Source organism: Ranitomeya variabilis, chromosome 2 (genome assembly GCF_051348905.1).
Source record: "Ranitomeya variabilis isolate aRanVar5 chromosome 2, aRanVar5.hap1, whole genome shotgun sequence".
Lineage (NCBI taxonomy): Eukaryota > Metazoa > Chordata > Amphibia > Anura > Dendrobatidae > Ranitomeya > Ranitomeya variabilis.
In genome coordinates this window covers 715847131-715871902 of record NC_135233.1, presented here as the reverse complement: position 1 = coordinate 715871902, position 24772 = coordinate 715847131, and the positions used below count along the sequence as shown (strand labels likewise).

Sequence of the window (24772 nt, the reverse complement as noted above, 5' to 3'; positions counted from 1 at the left end):
GACAAACAGTCTACCAGGCGGACAGCGATCAGGCCTATCCACCTGAAACTCCTGCAAAGAGCGCCGCAGGTCTGGGGAGACAGCTGACAATATCACCCCATCCTTCAGGATGCCAGTATGTTCGGAATCACCAGGCGAGTCAGGCTCAAAACTCCTAGAGAGGGCATCCGCCCTCACATTCTTAGACCCAGGCAGGTATGAGACCACAAAATTAAATCGAGAGAAAAACAACGACCAGCGCGCCTGTCTAGGATTCAGACGCCTGGCTGACTCAAGATAAATTAGATTTTTGTGGTCAGTCAAGACCACCACCTGGTGTCTAGCACCCTCAAGCCAATGACGCCACTCCTCAAATGCCCACTTCATGGCTAAGAGCTCCCGATTTCCAACATCATAATTTCGCTCAGCGGGCGAAAACTTCCGAGAGAAAAACGCACATGGTCTCATCACTGAGCAGTCAGGACCTTTCTGCGACAAAACTGCACCTGCTCCGATCTCGGAAGCATCTACTTCAACCTGGAACGGGAGCGAAACATCAGGCTGGCGCAACACAGGAGCAGAAGAAAAGCGGCGCTTAAGCTCCCGAAAGGCCTCCACAGCCGCAGAGGACCAATTAGCAACATCAGCACCCTTCTTGGTCAAATCAGTCAAAGGTTTAGCAATGGCAGAAAAACCCGCTATGAATCGGCGATAGAAATTAGCAAATCCCAAGAATTTCTGAAGACTCTTTAGAGAAGTAGGTTGTATCCAATCACAAATAGCCTGAACCTTAACAGGGTCCATCTCCATAGATGAAGGGGAAAAAATATATCCCAAAAAGGAAATTCTCTGAACCCCAAAAATACACTTTGAGCCCTTCACAATAGAGAATTAGCTCGTAAAACCTGAAAAACTCTCCTGACCTGTTGAACATGAGATTCCCAGTCCTCCGAAAAAATCAAAATATCATCCAAATACACAATCATAAATTTATCCAGATATTCTCGGAAAATATCGTGCATAAAGGACTGAAAAACGGAAGGGGCATTCGCGAGACCGAAAGGCATTACCAAATACTCAAAATGGCCTTCAGGCGTATTAAATGCGGTCTTCCACTCATCCCCCTGCTTAATCCGCACCAAATTATACGCACCACGTAGATCGATCTTAGTGAACCACTTCGCCCCCTTTATGCGAGCAAAAAGATCAGTCAGTAAAGGTAACGGGTACTGGTATTTAACTGTAATCTTATTCAGAAGTCGATAGTCGATACAAGGTCTCAATGAACCATCCTTTTTACCCACAAAGAAAAACCCTGCCCCCAGTGGAGACAAAGAGGGGCGAATATGACCCTTTTCCAAAGATTCTCTGATATACTCCCGCATAGCAGTATGTTCAGGTACAGACAAATTAAACAAGCGACCCTTAGGAAATTTACTACCGGGAATCAACTCAATAGCACAGTCACACTCTCTGTGAGGGGGGAGAGAATCAGTTTTAGGCTCCTGAAAGACATCATAAAAATCTGACAGAAATGCTGGGATCTCAGAGGGAGTAGATGAAGAAATGGGAACCAAAGGTGCATCCCCATGAATCCCCCGACATCCCCAACTCAGCACAGACATTGATCTCCAGTCCAAGACTGGATTATGAATTTGTAACCATGGTAATCCAAGTACTAATACGTCATGTAGATTATATAACACAAGGAAACGAATAATCTCATAGTCACTTGTGTCCAATATTGTGGTTTATTGCTAGCCAAAGGTGTAGAATCAATACCCTTTAAGGGAATAGAAACCTCCAGAGGCTCTAAATCAAACCCACAACGCTTGGCAAAGGACCAATCCATGAGACTCAGAGCGGCGCCAGAATCCACATAAGCATCCACAGTAACAGATGATAAAGTACAAATCAATGTCACGGACAAAAGAAATTTAGACTGCAAGGTACCCATAGAAAAAGATTTATCAACCTTTTTATCAACCTTCTTTATGCGTTTAGAGCATGCTGATATAACATGAGCTGGATCTCCACAATAGAAGCACAACCCATTTTTGCGCCTGTAATTCTGTCGTTCGCCTCTAGACAATACACTATCGCATTGCATATGCTCTGGTGCCTTTTCAGAGGTCACCGCCAAATGATGCACAGGTCTTTGCTCAGAAGATACCGCCATATGGTGCACAGGTTTTTGCTCAGAAGATACCGCCATATGGTGCACAGGTTTTTGCTCAAAAGATACCGCCATATGGTGCACAGATTTTTGCTCAGAAGATACCGCCATATGGTGCACAGATTTGCGCTCCCGTAAACGCCGATCAATCTGGATAGCCAATTTCATGGCATCATTCAGACCTGTAGGCACAGGGAACCCCACCATGACATCCTTCACGGCATCAGAGAGACCTTCTCTGAAATTAGCTGCTAGAGCGCACTCATTCCATTTAGTAAGCACCGACCATTTACGAAATTTCTGGCAGTATATCTCAGCTTCATCTTGCCCTTGGGAAAGAGCTATCAAGGCTTTCTCAGCCAAAATCTCTAAATTAGGTTCTTCATAAAGCAACCCCAAAGCCAGAAAAAACGCATCTACATTTAATAACGCAGGATCCCCTGGCGACAATGCAAATGCCCAACTTTGTGGGTCACCCCGCAATAGAGAAATAACAATTTTAACCTGTTGCGCAGGATCACCAGCAGAGTGAGATTTCAGAGACAAAAACAATTTACAATTCTCTCTGAAATTCAAAAAACGGGATCTGTCTCCGGTAAAAAATTCAGGCATAGGGATCTTAGGTTCAGACATTGGAGCACGTATAACAAAATCTTGTAAGTTCTGGACCTTTGTAGCCAGGTTATTCAGACCTGCAACCAAACTCTGTGGATCCATGATTCAAACAGGTGTAACCAAAGCCATTCAGAGATTAAGAGGAGAGGAAAAAAAAAAGGCTGAAGACTGCAGTTTAAGCAAGGAGTATAAATAAGCACTAAGGTGCACTTTCCAAACACAGAAGGAAAAAAAAAATCCTTTTCATATCCTTTCCTGCTTTAGTGCATAGTTTTAACACATGTGGCCGGCCAAACTGTTATGATTTTCCCAATGGCAGGGAAATCAAAAATAACAAACGGACTAGCTCTCGGGTGATGGAAACTAAAGTGACCGTGACCTGAACCTGACACAACACTGGAAGTAGCCGGGGAGTGTTTCCTACGATGCCCTAGACACCACGCGCCAGCCGGAGATCTAACTACCCCTATCAGAGGAATATACAGACCTGCCTTACCTCCAGAGATGAACCCCAAAAGGAGATAGCAGGCCCCCACAAATATTGACGGTGAGTCAAGAGGAAAAGACATACGTAGGATGAACAGCAGATTTAGCACAGTGAGGTCCGCTTACTAGATAGCAGAAGTACAGGAAAGAGTTACTTCACGGTCAACTTCAAAACACTACTCAAAAACACCATCCTGAAATTACTTTAAAACTCCAGTGACAACTCATGCCACTGGAGTGGCAATTTCAGTCTTCGAGAGCTTCCAGCTACAGAGAGTCACATTGCAGATAGCTGGACAAAAATAGCATAAACTAGGAACAAAATTCAACTTAGCTGAACTGGAACTTGAGGCAGGAGAATGCAACAGAATGCTACTGATACATTGTTGGCCGGCATCAGACCAGCAGCCAAGCAGGCTTAAATAGGAAACTCCCCTAATGGGTGTCAACAGGTGATCAAGGATAGAAGAAGGCAAATAAGTGGCAATACCATAAAACACCACCGGGGGAGCCCACAAACAGAATTCACAACAGTAATCCGATGTTTACCCTGGTTACCATTGTAAATGTAAAAAAAAAAAACACTACATACTCACATTTCGGTGTCGGTCACGTCCCTCGCCATCAGCTTCCCGCACTGACTGTGTCAGTGCCGGCCGTAAAGCACAGCACAGCGGTGACGTCACCGCTGTGCTCTGCTTTTACTTTACGGCCGGCGCTCACAGTCAGTGCGGGAAGCCGCCGGCGGGGGACGTGACAGGCACCGGAATGTAAGTATGTACTGTTTTGTTTTTTTTACATTTACAATGGTAACCAGGGTAAACATCGGGTTACTAAGCGCGGCCCTGCGCTTAGTAACCCGATGTTTACCCTGGTTACAAGCGAACACATCGCTGGACCGGTGTCACACACACCGATCCAGCGATGACAGCGGGTGATCCAGCGACGAAATAAAGTTCTGGACTTCGAGCTCTGACCAGCGATGTCACAGCGGGATCCTGATCGCTGCTGCGTGTCAAACACAATGAGATCGCTATCCAGGACGCTGCAACGTCACGGATCGCTGTCGTTCTCGTTGGAAAGTTGCTCAGTGTGACAGTACCTTTACAGAATATGTTGGTTCTCTATAAGCAACGATAAGAAAATAAGCAAAGTACACAGAAAAGCAGGATGAATGTGCTAAATTTGCATCATGTTTTGTGAACTGATCACGCTGCTATGAAACTTTGATTGGCATAACTGATAAAAAAATCTTCCTTTTCATTTAGTATAAAAAATACCCAGTTCAAACTGCTTCGATCTCCTACTGTGTGTGTATATACAGTCATGGCCAAAAGTGTTGGCACCCTTGAAATTGTTCCAGTAAATTAAGTATTTTTCCCAGAACATTATTGCAATTACACGTTTTGTTGTAAACATGTTTATTTCGTTTGTGTGTATTGGAACATCATAAAAAAACAGAGAAAGAAAAGGCAAACTGGACATAATTTCACACAAAACTCCCAAAATGGGCCGGACAAAATAGTTGGCACCTTTCCAAAATTGTGGGTAGACAACGTTGTTTCAAGCATATGATTCTTGTTCAAACTCACCTGTGGCAAATAACAGGTGTGGGCAATATGAAAATCGCACCTGAAACCAGATAAACTGGGAGAAGTCGACCCAATTTAGGCATTGTGTGTCTGTGCTTGCCACACTAAACATGGAGGACAGAAAGAGGAGAAGAGAACTGTCTGGGGACTGGAGAGCCAAAATTGTTGAACAATATCAACATTCTCAAGGTTACAAGTCCATCTCCAGAGATCTTGATGCTCCTTTGTCCATGATGTACAACATAATAAAGAAGTTTACAACTCATGGCACTGTAGCTAATGTCCCTGGATGTGGACGGCAGAGAAAAATTGCTGAAAGGTTGCAACACAGGATAGTCAGGATGGTAGATAAGCAACCTTAATCAAGTTCCAAAGAAATTCAAACTGTCCTGCAGGCTCAGGGTGCATTGGTGTCAGTGGAAACTATCCGTCTACTGTTTGCAGAAAATGGAATGAGGCCTAAATAGAAAAGAACATAGTACCTACAGTCAAATATTGTGGAAGTTGAAAGATGTTTTGGGGTTGGCACTAGGTACCTTGGCTGTGTGTAAGGCATCAAGAAACCTGAAGATTACCAATGGATTTTAGGTTGCAATGTAGTGCCCAGTGTCAGGAAAGTTGCTTTCAGTCTTAGGTCATGGGAATTCCAGCAGGACAATGACCCCAAACATACTTCAAGAAGCATCCAGAAATGGATGCACACAATATGCTGGAGAGTTCTGAAGTGGCCAGCAATGGGTCCGGATCTAAATCCCATTGAACACCTGTGTAGAGATCTTAAAATTGTTGTTGGGAGAAGGCACCCTTCAAATACAGAGACCTGGAGCAGTTTGCAAAAGACGAGTAGTCTAAAATTCCAGTTAAGAGGTGTAAGAAGGTTGTTGATTGTTATAGGAAGCAATTGATTGCAGATAGTTATTTCAAAGGGTGTGCAACCAAATATTAAGCCGAGGATGCCAAAAATTTTGACCATCCCATTTTTGGGGTTTTGTGTGAAATGATGTCCAATTTGCCTTTTTTTTCTCTTTTTTTTGTGCTGTTCCAATACACACAAACAAAATAAACATGTTTATAACAAAACATTTGTAATTGCAATAATTTTCTGGCAAAAATACAACTTCTGGAACAATTTCAAGGGTGCCAACACAACACTTTCGGCGATCACAGGACAAATACACTACTCAACATTGAAATTGCAACACCAAGAGGGAACGGTTGTGGAGTTATGGAAATCACAGCATCGACATGTTAATGACATGCAAATAGTAGAAAAAATGGAAACAATGTCTTCAAACAATTTCAATTTATTCCATTATTAATGAGGTTGTTAATAATTTTATGAGTAATGTTCTGCCACACTGCATGCACTTGGGCACAAATCACCAAGAGCTGCTGCTGGCAGCTCCTTTTGCAACTGCCAACCAATGATGTCCCCAATGTGCTCAATGGGAGACAAGTCGGACCACACTGCAGGCCGTGGTAGCACGATTAAGCTATGCAAGCTGCTCACAGTAGCACAAGCGGCCTGATGTTGTTGCGTTAAAAAAACATCTCTTGGGACATTTTGGAGAAATGTTCGGACCACTGGTTCCACCACGAACACTGAGTCTACAACTTTCCCTGCACATGATGACTGATTAACCAGTTTAATCCCACTGTCAATCACAGACAGACGAATTTAACATGCGACGGCAGGAAGCGCATCATACATCCCGCTCATAGGCGCCCCTGTCACGTGATTGGGTTGTTATGACAGGCGATGGTCTGCTGATGACTCCCGTGCCTGTCATTATAAACCTCATGTTAACACTGGCCTGTGGCCACTGTTCATAGGAGATCGTGACTTCTTAAATACATAGCAGTCCTAAATCCCTGCTATGTATAGCACAGGTGATCAGACGATCACAGCTTTAAGTCTCCTAAGGGTACTATTAAACAAAGTAAAAAATTAAAGTTTTTAAAAATATGAAAAATAATTAAAAACACAACAGTTCAAATCATTCCTTTTTTGCCCCTTTAAAAATAAAAATTAACCCCCCCCCCCACATATTTGGTATAGTTGCGTTCAGAGATGTTCAAGCTATCAAAATATAAAGTAAATTAATCAGATCGGTAAATGGCATAATGAAAAAAAAAATCAAAACGCCACAATTGGCAGTCGCAACATTGCAATAAAATGCAATAGGGGCAATCAAAACATTGTATCCACCCCAAAATGGTATCAATAAAAACGTCAGCTCAGGGTGCAAAAAAATAAGCCCCAATATCCCGAAAAAAAGGAAGACGGTACGGGTCTCGGAAAATGGCGACATAAGAAACATGTTTTTTCCTTTCAAATTTCCAAATTTTTGGTCACCACTTACGGTAAATAAAAAAAATCATATGCATGTTTGGTGTCTGCTTACTCATACTGACCTGGGGGATCATATTTCCAGGTCAATTTTACCACATAGTGAACATGGTAAATAAAACACCCAAAGAGCAATTGTGGAATTGCACTTTTTTTGGCATTTTCAAAGCACATTAAATTTTGTTTATGCTTTCCAGTGCATCACATGATAAAATGAATGATGTCATTCAAAAGTACAACACGAGCCACAAAAAAACAAGCCCTTGCTCTTAGGATAAAAAGAGGAAATCCCCACCAAACCCCCAATACATTTAGTATTTTTATTTTGGTCTTCCCACTTTATCTTTCCCTAAGCAATAAAGTCTAATTACAGATTTATAAACATATCTACTATATAATTGTCTAAGGGTCACTTCCGTCTGTCCTTCTGTCTGTAACGGTTATTCGTTCGCTGATTGGTCTCGTCAGCTGCCTGTCATGGCTGCCGCGACCAATCAGTGACGCGCACAGTCCGGAAGAAAATGGCCGCTCCTTACTCCCCGCACTCACTGCCCGGCGCCCGCATACTCCCCTCCGCTCACCGCTCACACAGGGTTAATGCCGGCGGTAATGGACCGCGTTATGCCGCGGGTAACGCACTCCGTTACCGCTGCTATTAACCCTGTGTGACCAAGTTTTTTACTATTGACACAGCCTATGCAGCGCCAATAGTAAAAACATCTAATGTTAAAAATAATTTAAAAAAACCCAAAACGATTATATACTCACCTACGCCGCCTTTCCCGCTCCTCGCGATGCAACTGGCACGTTCTGGTGGCAAGGATCGTCTGGCAGAAGGACCTGACCGCGACGTCATCACAAGTCCTGCGCGCCTGCGCGGAAAGGACCTGCTGTGACGTCACAGTCATGTGACCACTACATGGTCATGTGAGCGCGACGTCATGACAGGTCCTGCACGACAAGGACCTGCCGTGACGTCACGGTCACGTGACCGCGTCACGGTGACGTCATCACACCCTGGGACCGGAAGATGCCGCCTGCACCCCACACAGGCGACAGAGCTACAACGCGCCTGCGGAAGGTGAGTATATGTTTATTTTTTATTTTTGTAACCTGTGTCATACGTGGATGGGCAATATGCTACATAGCTGAGCAATATACTACCTGTGTCATACGTGGCTGGGCAATATACTACATGGGCTGTGCAATATACTACGTGGCTCTGTGCTGTATACTACGTCACTGGGCAATATACTACGTCACTGGGCAATATACTACATCACTGGGCAATATACTACGTCACTGGGCAATATACTACGTGGCTGGGCAATATACTACGTCGCTGGGCAATATACTATGTGGCTCTGCTGTATACTACGTCACTGGGCAATATACTACGTCACTGGGCAATATGCTACCTCACTGGGCAATATACTATGTGGCTCTGCTGTATACTACGTCACTGGGCAATATACTACGTCACTGGGCAATATACTACGTCACTGGGCAATATACTATGTGGCTCTGCTAAACATAACAACGAAATAGATGACATAAGATGCCATTAAGGTATAAAACGTAATACTTTATTAATTAAAACATAATAGACCATACTGCATAGAGACGATACAACAAATAACAGGGCTGAGTAGTCACAATAACACTAGCAATGGACAAGCTGGGGGAGGATCCCAAAGAGCAATCAAAAAAAAAAATATATAATAATAATGAATAAATAAATAAATATCAGGGACTAAATACCCATATCATTTACTACTACCACCAACGGAAGAGGCACTCATCTGCCATTATGAGATCGTGAGGGCTGCATCCACATGTCCACCAATATACAGGATCATAGATATCATACACAGTAATAACATGGGTGCCGGCACAATTGTGCTGCCTCAGCGTGCATTGACCATGCCGCCGCCCGCATACCCACTAAACAATATAGATGACAGAACTAATAGTGCAATAAATAAATGGCAGTGAGGCTTACATACCGTAGTAGAGAGATCCTCCACGAGCCTGTCCAACGCCCCAACGCGCGTTTCGGCACAAACACCTTCGTCAGGTGGCTCTGCTGTATACTACGTCACTAGGCAATATACTACGTGACTGGGCAATATACTACGTGGCTGGGCAATATACTACGTGGCTGGGCAATATAATACGTGGCTGGGCAATCTACTACGTAGCTGGGCAATATACTACATCACTGGGCAATATACTACGTGGACATACATATTCTAGAATACCCGATGCGTTAGAATCGGGCAACCATCTAGTATTTAGATAAATGTCATGACAAAAAAAAAAACCTTACCAAGAGTCCAGAAAGGTCTTTGTTGAGGAGTAAGAGAGAAAAATCCTGGCTTCAAGGCATTAGTAATTATTATGTCGAAAAGCTCCTCAAATTCCTTCCTGCAGAGAAAAAAAAATTACTTTTTAGGGTATGATTTCCCCATGACATACGGTATTTTACACTGGAAAATATATGATTTTATTTTATCTAATCAAGCACATTCCACTTTTTGATATATAATGCATTTAGTATTGCTATATTTGTCTTGTTCAGAGCTTTTTACAAAAATAGTAGGTAAATAATATGGGCATACGTTTGATAAAATGGTGATTTGCTCTCAAACCATGTTACTGTAAGGCCTTGTTCTTTCATTACACAAACTGAAATAGTCTTTTATGCTGGGAAAGGTATCAGGTGGGCTTTATAAACATGTGACTAAAGTTAATACAACCAGACCACAAAATGCCTTTTTTGTCACTAAAAATCGACTACAACTGAAAATAACTAAAAAATCCTAAAGAGCCCAAATAACAGTGACATCCTGTGGTCAATGCTAACACTGGCAAATAGTTTGAAAAAAAGAAAGAAATAATCCTCCGCACAGCTGTTATTGTGATAAACTCTGTAATGGCAAACAACCCCTTGCTTATAGGAACAGCCAGCAAAAAATACCTTTTAATGTAGTAACGGGGTGCAGCTTCCAAAAAACACCTTGCAGTCCATATGAAGATAGAAAAAAGTGCACTTACCCGTATTTCAATAGTCACAACTTTATTTGGACATGGTACAAAAATTGCAGGGAGGGATGTGAAACAACGTGGACGACGGCCGTTTCGTGCCTCAGCACTTCAAAGGACCCGTTGAAGTGCTGAGGCACGAAACGGCCGTCGTCCACGTTGTTTCACATCCCTCCCTGCAATTTTTGTACCATGTCCAAATAAAGTTGTGACTATTGAAATACGGGTAAGTGCACTTTTTTCTATCTTCATATGGACTGACTGGCAAATAGTTTGCATGCAAAGTATCATGTGCTATCAAACCTTTGAAAAATTGCATTTTGTTTGTGCACCGTGAGGTCGAGCACAAACATGTGACATCTGGCATTTTCATGCCATTCTCACCCCAGCTCATTAACCGTGGGCAGAGCTGGGGTGGGACGAGGGCACGAGGTCCCCAGCTCGCCAAAATTAAGACGAGTGGCGGCATTCGCAACTCCGCAAATCTTATTCCAGCAATGGCTGTAGTAAGATTTGTGGTGAGGTGCACGTAGCAGCACACGCCTCGCCTGATTCTCCTGAGTATTGGCTCCAAAAGACTCCCTCATCAAGACCGGTGAGGAAATTGCAGGTCTTGACAAATTACTCCAATGGCTTTAATTCAGGACAGCACCCAGACTTTTTTCCCCCTTCCAGCAACCTGCATTTCACCTCATTCTACATGCAGGGACCCTGTAAGGGTAAGTGCACATGACATATTTCCCAGGTGGCCTACCTGAAATGTTGAAAAATTGCTTAAAAAGGCTAAAAATAGTGAACAAGTGCATTGCGATGCCAACATGACTTGCTGTGCATATGTTCAGTCTTTTTGGGATCATTTTAACCACATCAGGCTTTGAAAGCTATAAAAGAAGGGACCTGGCCATTCTTCAATGAGTAGAATCGTTTGTTTCTTTTTAAAAAGTGCTGGAGAAGAAAGAAAGGGACCCAGGATGGGGACATTACACCAGAATGGGGACATTATACCAGGTCGTGGGACATTATACCAGGAAAGGACATATTATTCCAGAATGAGGACATTATACCGGGATGGGAGACATCATAACAGAATGGGGGACATTATACCAGAATGGGGACTGTAAGAGTCATGTCGGTCTGGTAGTCGGGGGCAGGTATATCTCGCCCAGGTATTTGTCCTATGTGAATTAAGCCGCTCAGTATCTTCAGGATACCGAGGGGTTAATAAGTGCAGGAATAAAGGCTGACCAGCTGGAGGTTTCAGGTGTCAGCCTGGGGCACACAGAATGCCTGTCTGTGTGAGACAAATGTGAGTAGGAGCTGTGCTCATGACCTGTGTTATGTTTGCTGGGTGGGAGTAGCCCCCCCAGTCGTTAGATAGGAACGTGTTTGTTTAGTAAGTGCCGGACAGGCAAGGATTTTATTTTTATGCTTTGTTTTCTGTATTTGTTTTCACTTTAATAAACCTGACCTGAGGTCAGTCTACGTGGAAACCTGCTGTCGCCTCAGAGTTTAATGCACAAACCACGTGACCTTTGACCCCAGCAAAGGCGATCCCGGAGTGTTTTGTTACATTGTGGTGGAGAATGCGGGCACTCCGTGGCACAGGCGACAGTATGGAAGACGTGGTGAAAGCCCTAGTACAGTCCGTTGCCGTACAGCAGGAAGCTAATCGCTTGATGGCCGCACAGCTGAGGGAGTTACTGGACATGACGGCTGCAGACCGCCAGCTTCTCCAACAGGTGGCGCAGCACCTGGTGAGCATGCCTGAGGCTGACCCAGAAGCAGAGTCCAGAAAGATCCATGTGAGTCGATACTGGCAAAAGCTGACCGCAGAAGATGACGTTGAGGCGTACCTGACCACGTTTGAGCGGACGGCGTTGAGAGAGAAGTGGCCGAAGGCACGATGGGCCGATTTGATTGCTCCGTTCCTCTCCGGCGAGGCCCAAAAAGCTTACCATGACTTGGACTCGGAAGTCGCTCAGGACTTTGAGAAACTGAAAACTGAGATCCTGGCCCGGCTCGGTGTGACGATGGCTGTCCGTGCACAGAGGGTGCACCAGTGGACCTACCAGCAAGATAAACCGGCGCGGTCTCAGATGTTCGACCTGATCTACTTAACAAAGAAATGGCTGCAACCCGAGGAACTGACAACACCCGAAATAATTCAGCGGATTGTCCTGGACAAGTATCTGAGAGTGCTACCTCCAGCGCTGAAAAGGTGGGTAAGCCAAGGAAATCCCACGACAGCGGATCAACTTGTGGAGTTGGTCGAGCGTTATTCCGTGGCAGAAGGACTTCCCGACGAAACCGCTAGCACCCGGTCTGTGCCTTCTCCTCGTGGAACCGGTAAGACTGTTCCAGGGACTGCGGGGGAAGGAAAATTGCCAAAAACTGTGGGGGAGGAACACGGGACTGCTCGCACCCCGAGATCAAGGGTGTCGGACTCTGGTTTCAATAGGGGGCCTGTTAGGTGTTTCCGTTGCCATGAGAAGGGCCATGTTTCTGCGAACTGTTCTGTTACCACTGAACCCATGCAGTGCGACGTTACGGACTCTAAGAAACGCATGTCTTTGGTTACACGGCTAGTAAGTGTGAATGCGGGTCAAAATGATACAGCGAAACACCTGCGTGAATTGTCTGTAGATGGGAAAAATGTTGTGGCATTGCTAGACTCTGGAAGTGTGGTGACTCTGGTGAAAGCCAGTCTGGTGGCACTTCCATCTGGTCCGTCTGATAAATTTTCTGTAACGTGTGTGCATGGTGACACCTGCTCATATCCTACAGCGGTCATATGTATCTCCACTCCCTATGGGTCTGTGCAACACAAAGTGGGACTCGTTCCCGCATTGTTACATGATATAATCCTGGGCCGGGATTTTCCTCATTTCTGGCAGTTGTGGGAGAATCAGTTGCTCCTTCATGGTAGCTGTAACCGTGAATCTTCCCCCATGCCATCTGGAGGTCCCGAGTTCCTAGACGAGACCCCACAGGAAGATGTTGCTGGGGAGGTTATTGAATCTAACCTTCAGTTCCCCTTCTCAGTTATGGCGGGGGAAACTGAGGAAACTGAGAAAACTCAGCGAGAGGCGGAGGCAGACAGCCATCCAGCACCCTGCCTACCCGATTTGGGAGTTCAGTTGGATGACTTCCACAGCGAACAAATGAAAGATCCTACCCTGACTCAGGCTAGGAAAAATGTAAAAATGATAGATAGCGTACCCGTAGAACCTGACACTAGGCTAGCGTACCCGTACATGGTTCTTGAGAATGATTTACTCTACCAGGTAGAGAAAAAAGGGGAAGACACTGTGCAACAGTTAGTGGTACCCAAACCTTATCGGCGGAAGGTACTGGACCTGGCCCACGGACATATAATGGGGGGACATCTGGGGGTACATAAAACCATAGAAAGGATATTGCATTGTTTTGTGTGGCCCGGAATACACAATGATGTGCGTAACTATTGTGAGTCCTGTCCAGAGTGCCAAATCTCGGCACCTAAACCTCGGTTCTGTAGCCCTTTGGTACCCCTCCCTATTATTGGGGTCCCGTTTGAGAGAATTGGGATGGATTTGGTTGGGCCCCTTCCCCGGTCCGCACGTGGGCATCAACATATCCTCGTCATCATGGACTATGCCACTCGTTACCCCGAAGCCATCCCTTTGCGTAACACTGCTACCAAAACGATCGCCAAAGAGTTGGTACAAGTGTTTTGTCGGGTGGGAATTCCAAAACAGATACTCACCGACCAGGGGACTCCCTTTATGTCAAGGGTGATGAAGGAGCTCTGCAGGCTCTTACAAATAGACCAGTTGCGTACGTCAGTCTATCACCCTCAAACAGATGGCCTGGTTGAGCGGTTCAATAAAACCTTAAAACAGATGCTCCGGAAGGCGATAGACAAAGATGGGAAGAACTAGGATTACTTGTTACCCTATTTGCTGTTTGCCATTAGGGAAGTTCCCCAGTTTTCCACAGGATTCTCGCCTTTCGAGCTATTATATGCCCGTCGTCCCCGTGGACTGTTGGACGTCGCAAAAGAAACCTGGGAAGGTCAAGTCACTCCCTTTAAAACGGTGATAGACCATGTAACGCAAATGCAGGACCGGATTGCTGCTGTCATGCCCCTTGTTAGGGAACATATGTTACAGGCCCAGGGAGCTCAGAGGCAAAGTTATGATAGAGGCGCCAAGGTCCGTACGTTTGTACCCGGGGATAGGGTGTTGATCCTAATCCCTACGGTGGATAGTAAATTTCTGGCAAAATGGCAGAGCCCCTTTGAGGTCATGGAACGAGTTGGAGAAGTGAACTATAAAGTGCATCAGCCTGGTAAGAGAAAACCAGAGCAGATTTATCATGTGAATCTGATAAAACCCTGGAAAGACCGCGCTGCCCTAACAGCGGATCTGCCCCGTCCGGTTTGCTCACCTACCATACCGGAGGTGCAGATTGCCGAGACTCTCTCTGAATGACAAAAATCTGAGGTTAAGCAGTTTTTGTTACAGAACCAACAGTTTTTCTCGGAAAAACCTGGCCAGACTGGGCTAGTGAAACATGAGATTGTCACAGAGCCTGGTGTCACAGTTCATGTGAAGCCGTACCGGATTCCGGAAGCACGCCGTGAAGCCGTCTCCCGGGAGGTGAAGGCCATGTTGGACTTAGGAGTTATTGAAGAGTCGCACAGCGCCTGGTCCAGTCCAATCGTGTTGATACCTAAGCCGGATGGCTCCATACGGTTTTGTAATGACTTTCGGAAACTGAATGCGGTTTCTAAATTTGATGCCTACCCTATGCCCCGGGTCGATGAGTTGATCGATCGGCTGGGTAAAGCCCGATATATTACGACCCTGGATCTAACAAAGGGGTACTGGCAGATCCCTCTGGCCGAGGCGGCTAGAGAGAAGACGGCATTTGCTACACCGGAAGGGCTGTTCCAATATATCTACATGCCGTTTGGACTTCACGGAGCCCCAGCAACGTTCCAGAGATTGATGGATCGAGTCTTGAGGCCTCACAGGCAGTACGCCTCTGCCTACCTAGACGACATCATAATTTACAGCATGGACTGGGAAGCTCACCTCCGGAAGGTACAGGCGGTGATTGATGACCTGAGAGACGCAGGCTTAACGGCGAATCCTAAGAAATCTCACATCGGCCTTGAAGAAGCCCGATACTTGGGCTACGTGATTGGCAGAGGAGTGGTTAAACCCCAGATCGACAAAATACAGGCAATTCAGGGCTGGCCGCAACCAGTGAACAAGAAACAAGTTCAAGCTTTCCTGGGCATTGCCGGCTATTATCGCCGGTTCATACCCAACTTTGCGGCCATGGCTACCCCCTTGACGGATCTTACCAAAGGAAGGGATTCCGTCATGGTAAAATGGTCCTCAGCGGCTGAAGAGGCCTTCCACAGTCTGAAACGGACTTTGTGCTCTCAGCCCGTACTAGTGACTCCTGATTTCAGCAGCGAGTTTGTGGTGCAAACTGATGCTTCTGATACTGGTGTCGGAGCTGTACTTTCCCAGGTAAGGGACGGAGTCGAACACCCGGTCCTCTACCTCAGTCGGAAACTGAATGTACATGAGCAGAGGTATGCCGTGATTGAAAAAGAGTGCCTAGCCATCAAATGGGCTCTCGACTCCCTCAAATATTACCTGGCAGGTAGGAAGTTTAGGCTGGTCACGGACCATGCCCCTCTCAAGTGGATGCATCTCCACAAGGACCGTAATAGTCGGGTAACCCGGTGGTTCCTTGCCCTGCAGGCTTACTCTTTCACGGTGGAGCACCGCCCCGGGGTGCAGATGGGGAATGCTGATGCCCTGTCCCGAGTACACTGTTTCGAGAGTATTCTTGCTCGACCGGAGTGGTCTGAGCAGGGGGGGAGGATATGTAAGAGTCATGTCGGTCTGGTAGTCGGGGGCAGGTATATCTCGCCCAGGTATTTGTCCTATGTGAATTAAGCCGCTCAGTATCTTCAGGATACCGAGGGGTTAATAAGTGCAGGAATAAAGGCTGACCAGCTGGAGGTTTCAGGTGTCAGCCTGGGGCACACAGAATGCCTGTCTGTGTGAGACAAATGTGAGTAGGAGCTGTGCTCATGACCTGTGTTATGTTTGCTGGGTGGGAGTAGCCCCCCCAGTCGTTAGATAGGAACGTGTTTGTTTAGTAAGTGCCGGACAGGCAAGGATTTTATTTTTATGCTTTGTTTTCTGTATTTGTTTTCACTTTAATAAACCTGACCTGAGGTCAGTCTACGTGGAAACCTGCTGTCGCCTCAGAGTTTAATGCACAAACCACGTGACCTTTGACCCCAGCAAAGGCGATCCCGGAGTGTTTTGTTACAGGACATTATAATAGGATGGGGGACATTATAGCGGGATGGGTGGCATTATACTAGGATGGGGGACATTTTACCAGGGTAGGGGACATTATTCCAGGAAGGAGCCCAGAATGCAGGAAAATGTTATAACATGGGGCCCAGGATGGGGGAGATTATTACAAGAAGGAGTCAGGGTGGGGGCGACATGTATGTCTGTAAAGGATCTAGAATGCTACAAGGATCCATACATCTGCACAACCTGCAAAGGGGACCAAGGTCCATATTTTGCACCTGGAACCATTGGATTCTAGTTACGCCACTGGGAAGGACAAGACCAAAAACACAAGTAAACACCGTTTCTGGTGGCACTACATCTGAAAAACACCTGCAACAGCTGTGGGAACTCAGACTTTAGTTAGAGCTACTCTATAAAGTTTAGTCAGTCAGTAAAACATATACTATACTGAGAAATCTGAGCTATATCAGTAACAAAATGCAAGATAATTAAAGAAAAACCGTCCTAGAACTTACCCTAAAATGTGTTCACATAAAAGTCGGCAGTAGTCACTGTGGGAGCTTGTAATTAACACAAGGGTTTTTCCAGCATTTTTCAGGCTCCTTAACCAGTTTTTCAAAGATTCAGGACATGACTTTAAGTACTTGCTTGGGTCCTTCTTCACAGTTGGAAAATATGTTCCACAATTTTCTAAAATAACAGAAATATGTTGAAGAATAAGTGATAATAGTTTTTTATGAACCTGAATCACAACTTGTGTAGTGTAAGGTGTAATATTTAAGGAGGTGAACATATTTCTAGCATCTCAGTACTGGTAAGAAATAGGCAATTACAGGGAAATAGAGGCAAGCTCTGACTAACACAAAATAGTCTCAACATTGATGACTAGTGTTGAGCATTCCGATACCGCAAGTATCGGGTATCGGCCGATACTTGCGGTATCGGAATTCCGATACCGGGATTCCGATACTTGGCGCGTATCGGATACCGGAATCGGAAGTTCCATGATTCAAAATTCAGAAATTCAGCCAATGAGAAAGATTCCAAGTGTGGGCACATCCTGTTTAGCATGGAGGGCATGAAACTACTGGCAAGGCTGTGATTGGCTGCTTAAATGATGTCATGATGCAGTTTAAAAGTCGCTGGCGCCATTTTGCGATCACTCTGCTGTGAATTCAGTTAGTGACAGGACGCTGTTTGCTGACTGAGGGACAGTTTAGAGATAGCGATTTGCTTCTTTGTGCTTTCCAAAGGCTAATTTAGCAACCGCTGTGTTCACCTACTAATCACCTTCCTTTTGCCTTGTAGCGCTGTTTTCACAGCGATCTGCAAGGTCTCTCTGTGTGTGTGTGTGAGTGCAGCCCACTCTCTAGTCTGAGTGCAGCCACATAGGCCATCCATAGCTGGTTGTATTCAGTTCAGGGAGGGTGGTTCATTGCCTCATACTGTCCTTTTTTTTTTTTTTTTTGAAGTAGTGCAGGCTGCTGCACATTTTTTCCAAAAATTCCTATTAGTGTCTTTCCACCCGTCTCCAGCTAATTTGTGGAAAAACACTACATAGGATAAAGTAGAGGAGGGTTTTTGGGCCTTGCAGCGCCGTTTACGGCTGTCTGCACGGTCTCCGTGTGACTGCAGCTCGCCCTGTAGTCTGTGAGCAGCCGTAGCTTGGTTGTCTCCAGCTCAGGGTTGTTCACTGCGTCATACCGCCAAATCAATTTTCATTTTGTTTTCAAGTAGTGTAGTCTGCTGCTAATTAATTTAAAAAAATCCTATTAGTGTCTTTCCACCCGTTTCCAGCTAATTTGTGGAAAAACACTACATAGGATAAAGTAGAGGAGGGTTTTTGGGCCTTGCAGCGTCGTTTACGGCTGTCTGCACGGTCTCCGTGTGACTGCAGCTCGCCCTGTAGTCTGTGAGCAGCCGTAGCTTGGTTGTCTCCAGCTCAGGGTTGTTCACTGCGTCATACCGCCAAATCAATTTTCATTTTGTTTTCAAGTAGTGTAGTCTGCTGCTAATTAATTTAAAAAAATCCTATTAGTGTCTTTCCACCCGTCTCCAGCTAATTTGTGGAAAAACACTACATAGGATAAAGTAGAGGAGGGTTTTTGGGCCTTGCAGCGCCGTTTACGTCTGTCTGCACGGTCTCCGTGTGACTGCAGCTCTATCCGTTGTCAGTTCAGCCCCAAAAAAATAAATAAATAATAAAGTTCACCAAACACACCAGTTACACCACTTTACATTTGTGTAGGCCACATTAGCTCATATTCAAGTCTAGTCCACACTTTAGAAAATTAGTGTGTCTTATACCTGTTAGGAGGAGTTGCTCAGGAATAAGCACACAAAGCCGTTAGTACTTTTCTGCTTATCTTTATCAGTCAACCAAGATGAAGAAGGCAGTGAGTAAGGCACGTGGGCGTGGGCGTGGGCGCGGAGCAGGGAGGGGACGTGGGGATTCTGTGCCTGCTGCGGGCACCGGTGAGTCATCAGCACCCACTTTCACAAGGGAACAGTCGTTCATGCGCAGCTTTGTCGCCGAGCGCCGTACACCGCTGCTGCGTGAAGACCAAATTGAAGCCGTTGTGGGATGGATGGCAGCTAATGCATCAACTTCCATTAGTGCCACATCCTCTCAGACACAGAGCACTGGAGAGCAGCCATCTGTCTCTTCACCACCTGCAAAATTGCCCAGGCAGACAGAGATCCCAGGACAGGAGCAGTCTCTACTTCTGTTCTCTGAATCATCTCTTGGCTTGGAAACAGGGGGCCAGCCAAGCAGCATTGGAGAAATGGAAGAAGAGGCAGGGTGCAGTGATGCCCAACCGCTTTTTCTGTCTTCCTCTGAAGAGGCGGGTGGGCCAGTGGCTCCGGTCACCACCTCGCAGGCCGCATCAGCTGATGATGACACTCAGGTGCCACTTACTGGTGCGTGCTCTGCTGCTGAGACTACCCAGGAGGAGCAGTTGGGGGCAGAGGGTAGTGTAGATGATGAGGTCCTTGACCCATCTTGGCGTCAGGGACAGGAAGGTGGTGGGAGCAGCTCTGAGGAAGAGATTCCCCGTACGGCCCAAAGAGGGAGAGGGAGGGGGAAGACTGCGGATCCTGCAGCCTCCGCTTTGGCACCCGTAAGGAGCATGTCTCTTCCAAAAGTCAAAAGGGGGGCTCCCAAGACTTGCAGTGCCTGGTCCTTTTTTGACACAGTTGCAGATGACATTTGCTATGTCAGATGCAAGGTGTGTCATCAAAAAATCAAAAGAGGTCAAAAAGTCGCCAACCTCAATACCTCCAACATGTGGAAACATGTGCGCAACAGGCACCCGGCGGAGTTAGACAAACACACTGAAGAGCTAGGCCAACCAACAGCGGCAGCTACCACCTCTTCAGCTCGTGTTGCCTCTTCCTCTAGCTCACACGCAGCTGGTTCGGCTTCCTCCCAGGATCGCCGTGGAAGAACCTCTGGCCCTGTTGTCCAGAGACCCGCTGTCATTCCACCCGCAGCACCACTTTCCCAGTCATCCACACACTCCCAGCCCAGTCTACAGCCATCGGTAGTACAGGCATGGGAGAAAAGGCGGCCTTTCTCGTCAAACCACCCACGAGCACAGGCTCTGACTGCAGGCATTGCCAAACTTCTGTCACTGGAAATGCTGTCATTCAGGCTGGTGGAGACTGACAGCTTCCGTGACTTGATGTCATTGGCAGTCCCACAGTACAATGTGCCCAGCCGCTTTTACTTCAGCAGGCAAGCCGTCCCTGCCCTGCACAAGCATGTGGAGGGACACATAAAACACGCGCTACTGAACGCCGTCAGTAGCAAGGTCCACCTCACCACCGATGCGTGGACCAGTCAACATGGACAGGGGCGATACCTTTCCCTCACTGCCCATTGGGTTAATGTAGTTGAGCCGGGTACAGACCGTGCGAGTGGCGCAGGACGTGTCCTGCCCACTCCAAGGATTGCAGGAATCCATTCTGTACGCATTGACTCCTCCTCTTACACCAGTTCCTCAGAATCATCGCTGCAGGAGCCGTCACAGTCCACCTCCACATGGACCCGTGATGAACGTGTACCTGTTACGACCGACATGAGCACAGCCGTGGCCAAACGTCAACAGGCCGTCTTGAAATTAATTTTTTTGGGGAATCGTAGCCACACAGCGCAGGAGCTCTGGAATGCCATCAAGCAGGAGAGCGATGTGTGGTTTGAGCCAGCGAATCTCCAGCCAGGCATGGTAGTGTGTGATAATGGCCGAAATCTGGTGGCAGCCCTGGGCCTCGGCAACCTCACTCACATCCCATGTCTGGCACATGTGCTCAATTTGGTCGTGCAGAGTTTTTTGAGGGACTATCCGGATCTTGATGCACTGCTGCACAAGGTCCGCCTAGAGTGTGCTCACTTGCGGCGTTCCAGCACGGCAAAAGCGCGCATTGCGGCTCTGCAGCGCCGACACCGCCTGCCGGAACATCGCATCATATGTGACCTACCTACCAGGTGGAATTCCACGTTACATATGTTGGAGCGGTTGTGTGAGCAGCAGCAAGCTGTAATGGAGTACCAGCTGTATCAGGCGCAAAAAAGTCGCAGTCAGCGCCGTACAGACTTCACAACCACAGAGTGGGCCACTATGAAGGATGTCTGCCAGGTTTTGCGTCCCTTTGATTATTCCACGCGGATGGCGAGTGCAGATGATGCACTAGTCAGCATGACTGTCCCCCTTATCTGCCTGCTTGAAAAATCACTGCAAGCGCTAAGGGATGATGTTGTGGAAGAGGTGGAGGATGAGGATTCACCACTTCCATCATCTTCTGGACAGTCAGCGCCACGTGGTTCCTCACAAACGCGTAGGCAGGGGACAGTTTGTGAGGAGGATGAGGAGGAGTCAATGGAGGAGGAAGACATCCGTCCAGAGGAGGGAGTTACACAATTGTCCAGTACTCAGTGTGTACAGCGAGGGTGGGGTGATGACGAGCGGGCAGAGATCACGCCTCCAGCTGGGGACAGCGTTTCTTGGGCAGTTGGCAGACTGCAGCACATGGTGGATTACATGCTGCAGTGCCTGAGAAACGACCGCTGCATCGACCACATTCTCAACATGTCTGATTATTGGGTGTTCACCCTCCTCGATCCTCGCTACCGGGACAACGTAGAAAGCCTCATCACACCGTTGAACCGGGAGCGAAAAATGCGGGAGTACCAAGACACACTGGTCAGTTCCATCATCTTCTCCATTCCAACTGAGAGAAGTGCTGCTACTGCATTCCAAAGCAGCTCAGTGCGTCCAGGCAGTGGTGGAGGCTCTGCACAAAGAGGGAGCAGAAGCAGTGCCTCTGCCCAAGGCAAGACCAGTATGGCCCAACTGTGGCACAGTTTTGTGTGCCCCCCACAAAAGTCTACACCATCACAGACGGCTCCAGTCAGCAGGAGGCAACGGTTCCGTCAGATGGTGACAGACTACATGTCTTGCCCTCTTGCTGTACTCCCAGACGGCTCTTCCCCTTTCAAGTTTTGGGTCTCAAAGCTGGATACATGGCCAGAGCTAAGCCAGTATGCATTGGAGGTGCTGTCTTGCCCTGCGGCCAGTGTATTATCGGAACGTGTCTTTAGTGCTGCAGGTGGTGTACTAACTGACCGTCGCATGCGACTATCCTCCGATAACGTTGACCGGCTTACTTTCCTGAAAATGAACAAGGCCTGGATCTCGCAGGAATTTGCCACTCCTCCTCCTGATTAAATAATTAGGTCACTGTATACGTTATCCAGGTCTCCTGTTGTGTTCATCTTTCTACCACCTGAACTTAAATTCCTGGGCTCCAACACCGCCAGTTGAGGCTCAGACGTGCCGTCTGCACAGTCAAAACATACGACCCAGTGTTATTGGGTTTCAGTAACGTCAGCTGATCCCCAGCTGTGTAGCCGGCAATGTGTCATGCGACCGCCACGCTGACACAACAACTGAAATGTAAGGGAATCTGTCCCCCCCCCCCCCCAAGGCGTTTGTTACTGAAAGAGCCACCTTGTGCAGCAGTAATGCTGCACAAGGAAAAAGGTAGCTATTTTGGTTTTGCTCCTTGCACACGCAAAACTTAACACTTATAAAATGTGTCCACTGATACCGTAAAACCGTCCCGGAGGTGGGACTTTCCTTCGTAATATGACGCAGCACAGCCGTCATTCCTACCCCCCGGCGCCGCGCCCCGGCTCCTCAGCGTTGTTTGATTCCGTCCCGGAGCCTGCGCTGTTATGTTATCCCGTGGCCAGGCACACTTAGCGCTGCCCGTCTTCTGGCATCATTTGGTGTCAGGCTGGCTGCGCCTGTGCGGCCACGCTGGCCGAGAGCCCGCCTCGCAGTGTCTTCTGATTTAATCCCACTGGGGGCCTGGGATCTATGGACATGCGCAGTGCATATCTGAACCTCCACCTCTCACTCATCTCCCTATGGCTTCTTCAGACTGTTCGGTGTCAGCTGGTCCCTAATAGCATGCCACGGCCGTGACACCGCACAGTCTGAAAAAGAAGCCGTAGGGAGGGGAGTGAGAGGCGAGGATATGCACTGCGCATGGCCATGGATCCCAGGCCCCCAGTGGGATTACATCAGAAGACACTGCGAGGCGGGCTCTCGGCCAGCGCGGCCGCACAGGCGCAGCCAGCCTGACACCAAATGATGTCAGAAGATGGGCAGCGCTAAGTGTGCCTGGCCACGGGATAACATAACAGCGCAGGCTCCGGGACGGAATCAAACAACGCTGAGGAGCCGGGGCACGGCGGCGGGGGGGTAGTAATGATGGCTGTGCTGCGTCATATTACGAAGGAAAGTCCCACCTCCGGGACGGTTTCACGGCTTCAGGGGACACATTTTATAAGTGTTTAGTTCTGTGTTTGCAAGGAGCATGATGAAAAGAGCCACCTTTTCCTTTTGCATCTTTTGTGCTGCACAAGCTGGCTCTTTCAGCTACAAACGCCTTGGGGGGGGGTTAAAGGTTCCCTTTCGACTTTCTCAGGCTTCGGCCTACATTGTGTTCCTCTGCTTTTCCACCTGCCCCTGGGCTCCAACACCGCTAGTTGCCGTCCAGAAGTGCTGTACGCACAGTCAACAGTCGCTCCTCTGTTATTGGGGTTCAGTAACGTCAGCTGTTCCCCTGCTGTGTGTGTGGCAATCCCTCCTACCTCCTCCAACCTCCTCCTCCACCTGTCCCTGGGCTCCAACACCGCCAGTTGCCGTCCAGAAGTGCTGTACGCACAGTCAACAGTCCCTCCTCTGTTATTGGGGTTCAGTAACGTCAGCTGTTCCCCTGCTGTGTGTGTGGCAATCCCTCCTACCTCCTCCAACCTCCTCCTCCTCCACCTGTCCCTGGGCTCCAACACCGCCAGTTGCCGTCCAGAAGTGCTGTACGCACAGTCAACAGTCCCTCCTCTGTTATTGGGGTTCAGTAACGTCAGCTGTTCCCCTGCTGTGTGTGTGGCAATCCCTCCTACCTCCTCCAACCTCCTCCTCCTCCACCTGTCCCTGGGCTCCAACACCGCCAGTTGCCGTCCAGAAGTGCTGTACGCACAGTCAACAGTCCCTCCTCTGTTATTGGGGTTCAGTAACGTCAGCTGTTCCCCTGCTGTGTGTGTGGCAATCCCTCCTACCTCCTCCAACCTCCTCCTCCTCCACCTGTCCCTGGGCTCCAACACCGCCAGTTGCCGTCCAGAAGTGCTGTACGCACAGTCAACAGTCCCTCCTCTGTTATTGGGGTTCAGTAACGTCAGCTGTTCCCCTGCTGTGTGTGTGGCAATCCCTCCTACCTCCTCCAACCTCCTCCTCCTCCACCTGTCCCTGGGCTCCAACACCGCCAGTTGCCGTCCAGAAGTGCTGTACGCACAGTCAACAGTCCCTCCTCTGTTATTGGGGTTCAGTAACGTCAGCTGTTCCCCTGCTGTGTGTGTGGCAATCCCTCCTACCTCCTCCAACCTCCTCCTCCTCCACCTGTCCCTGGGCTCCAACACCGCCAGTTGCCGTCCAGAAGTGCTGTACGCACAGAGCCAAACACCTCGCCTATGTGTTAGTGGGGTTCAGCACCGCCAGCTGTTCCCCTGCTGTGTATACGGCAACGTGTACTGCGACCACCACGCAGGCACAACAAGTTAAATTTAAGGGAACCTGTCCCCCCCCCCCCATGCGTTTGTTACTGAAGGAGCCACCTTGTGCAGCAGTAA

The 24772-nt window shown here is 47.7% G+C and overlaps 1 protein-coding gene across 1 annotated transcript in view; it reads right to left on the bottom strand.

The window, feature by feature from the left end:
* NT5DC1 (5'-nucleotidase domain containing 1) overlaps positions 1 to 24772 on the bottom strand; it is a 397045-nt gene that overhangs the window by 85521 nt on the left and 286752 nt on the right. The window contains exons 7-8 of the mRNA XM_077289501.1: positions 17094 to 17268; positions 9528 to 9625 (exon numbers count right to left, since the gene is read on the bottom strand). Coding sequence (XP_077145616.1) covers positions 9528 to 9625; positions 17094 to 17268 — 273 coding nt within the window. The remainder of the gene's footprint in view (positions 1 to 9527; positions 9626 to 17093; positions 17269 to 24772) is intronic.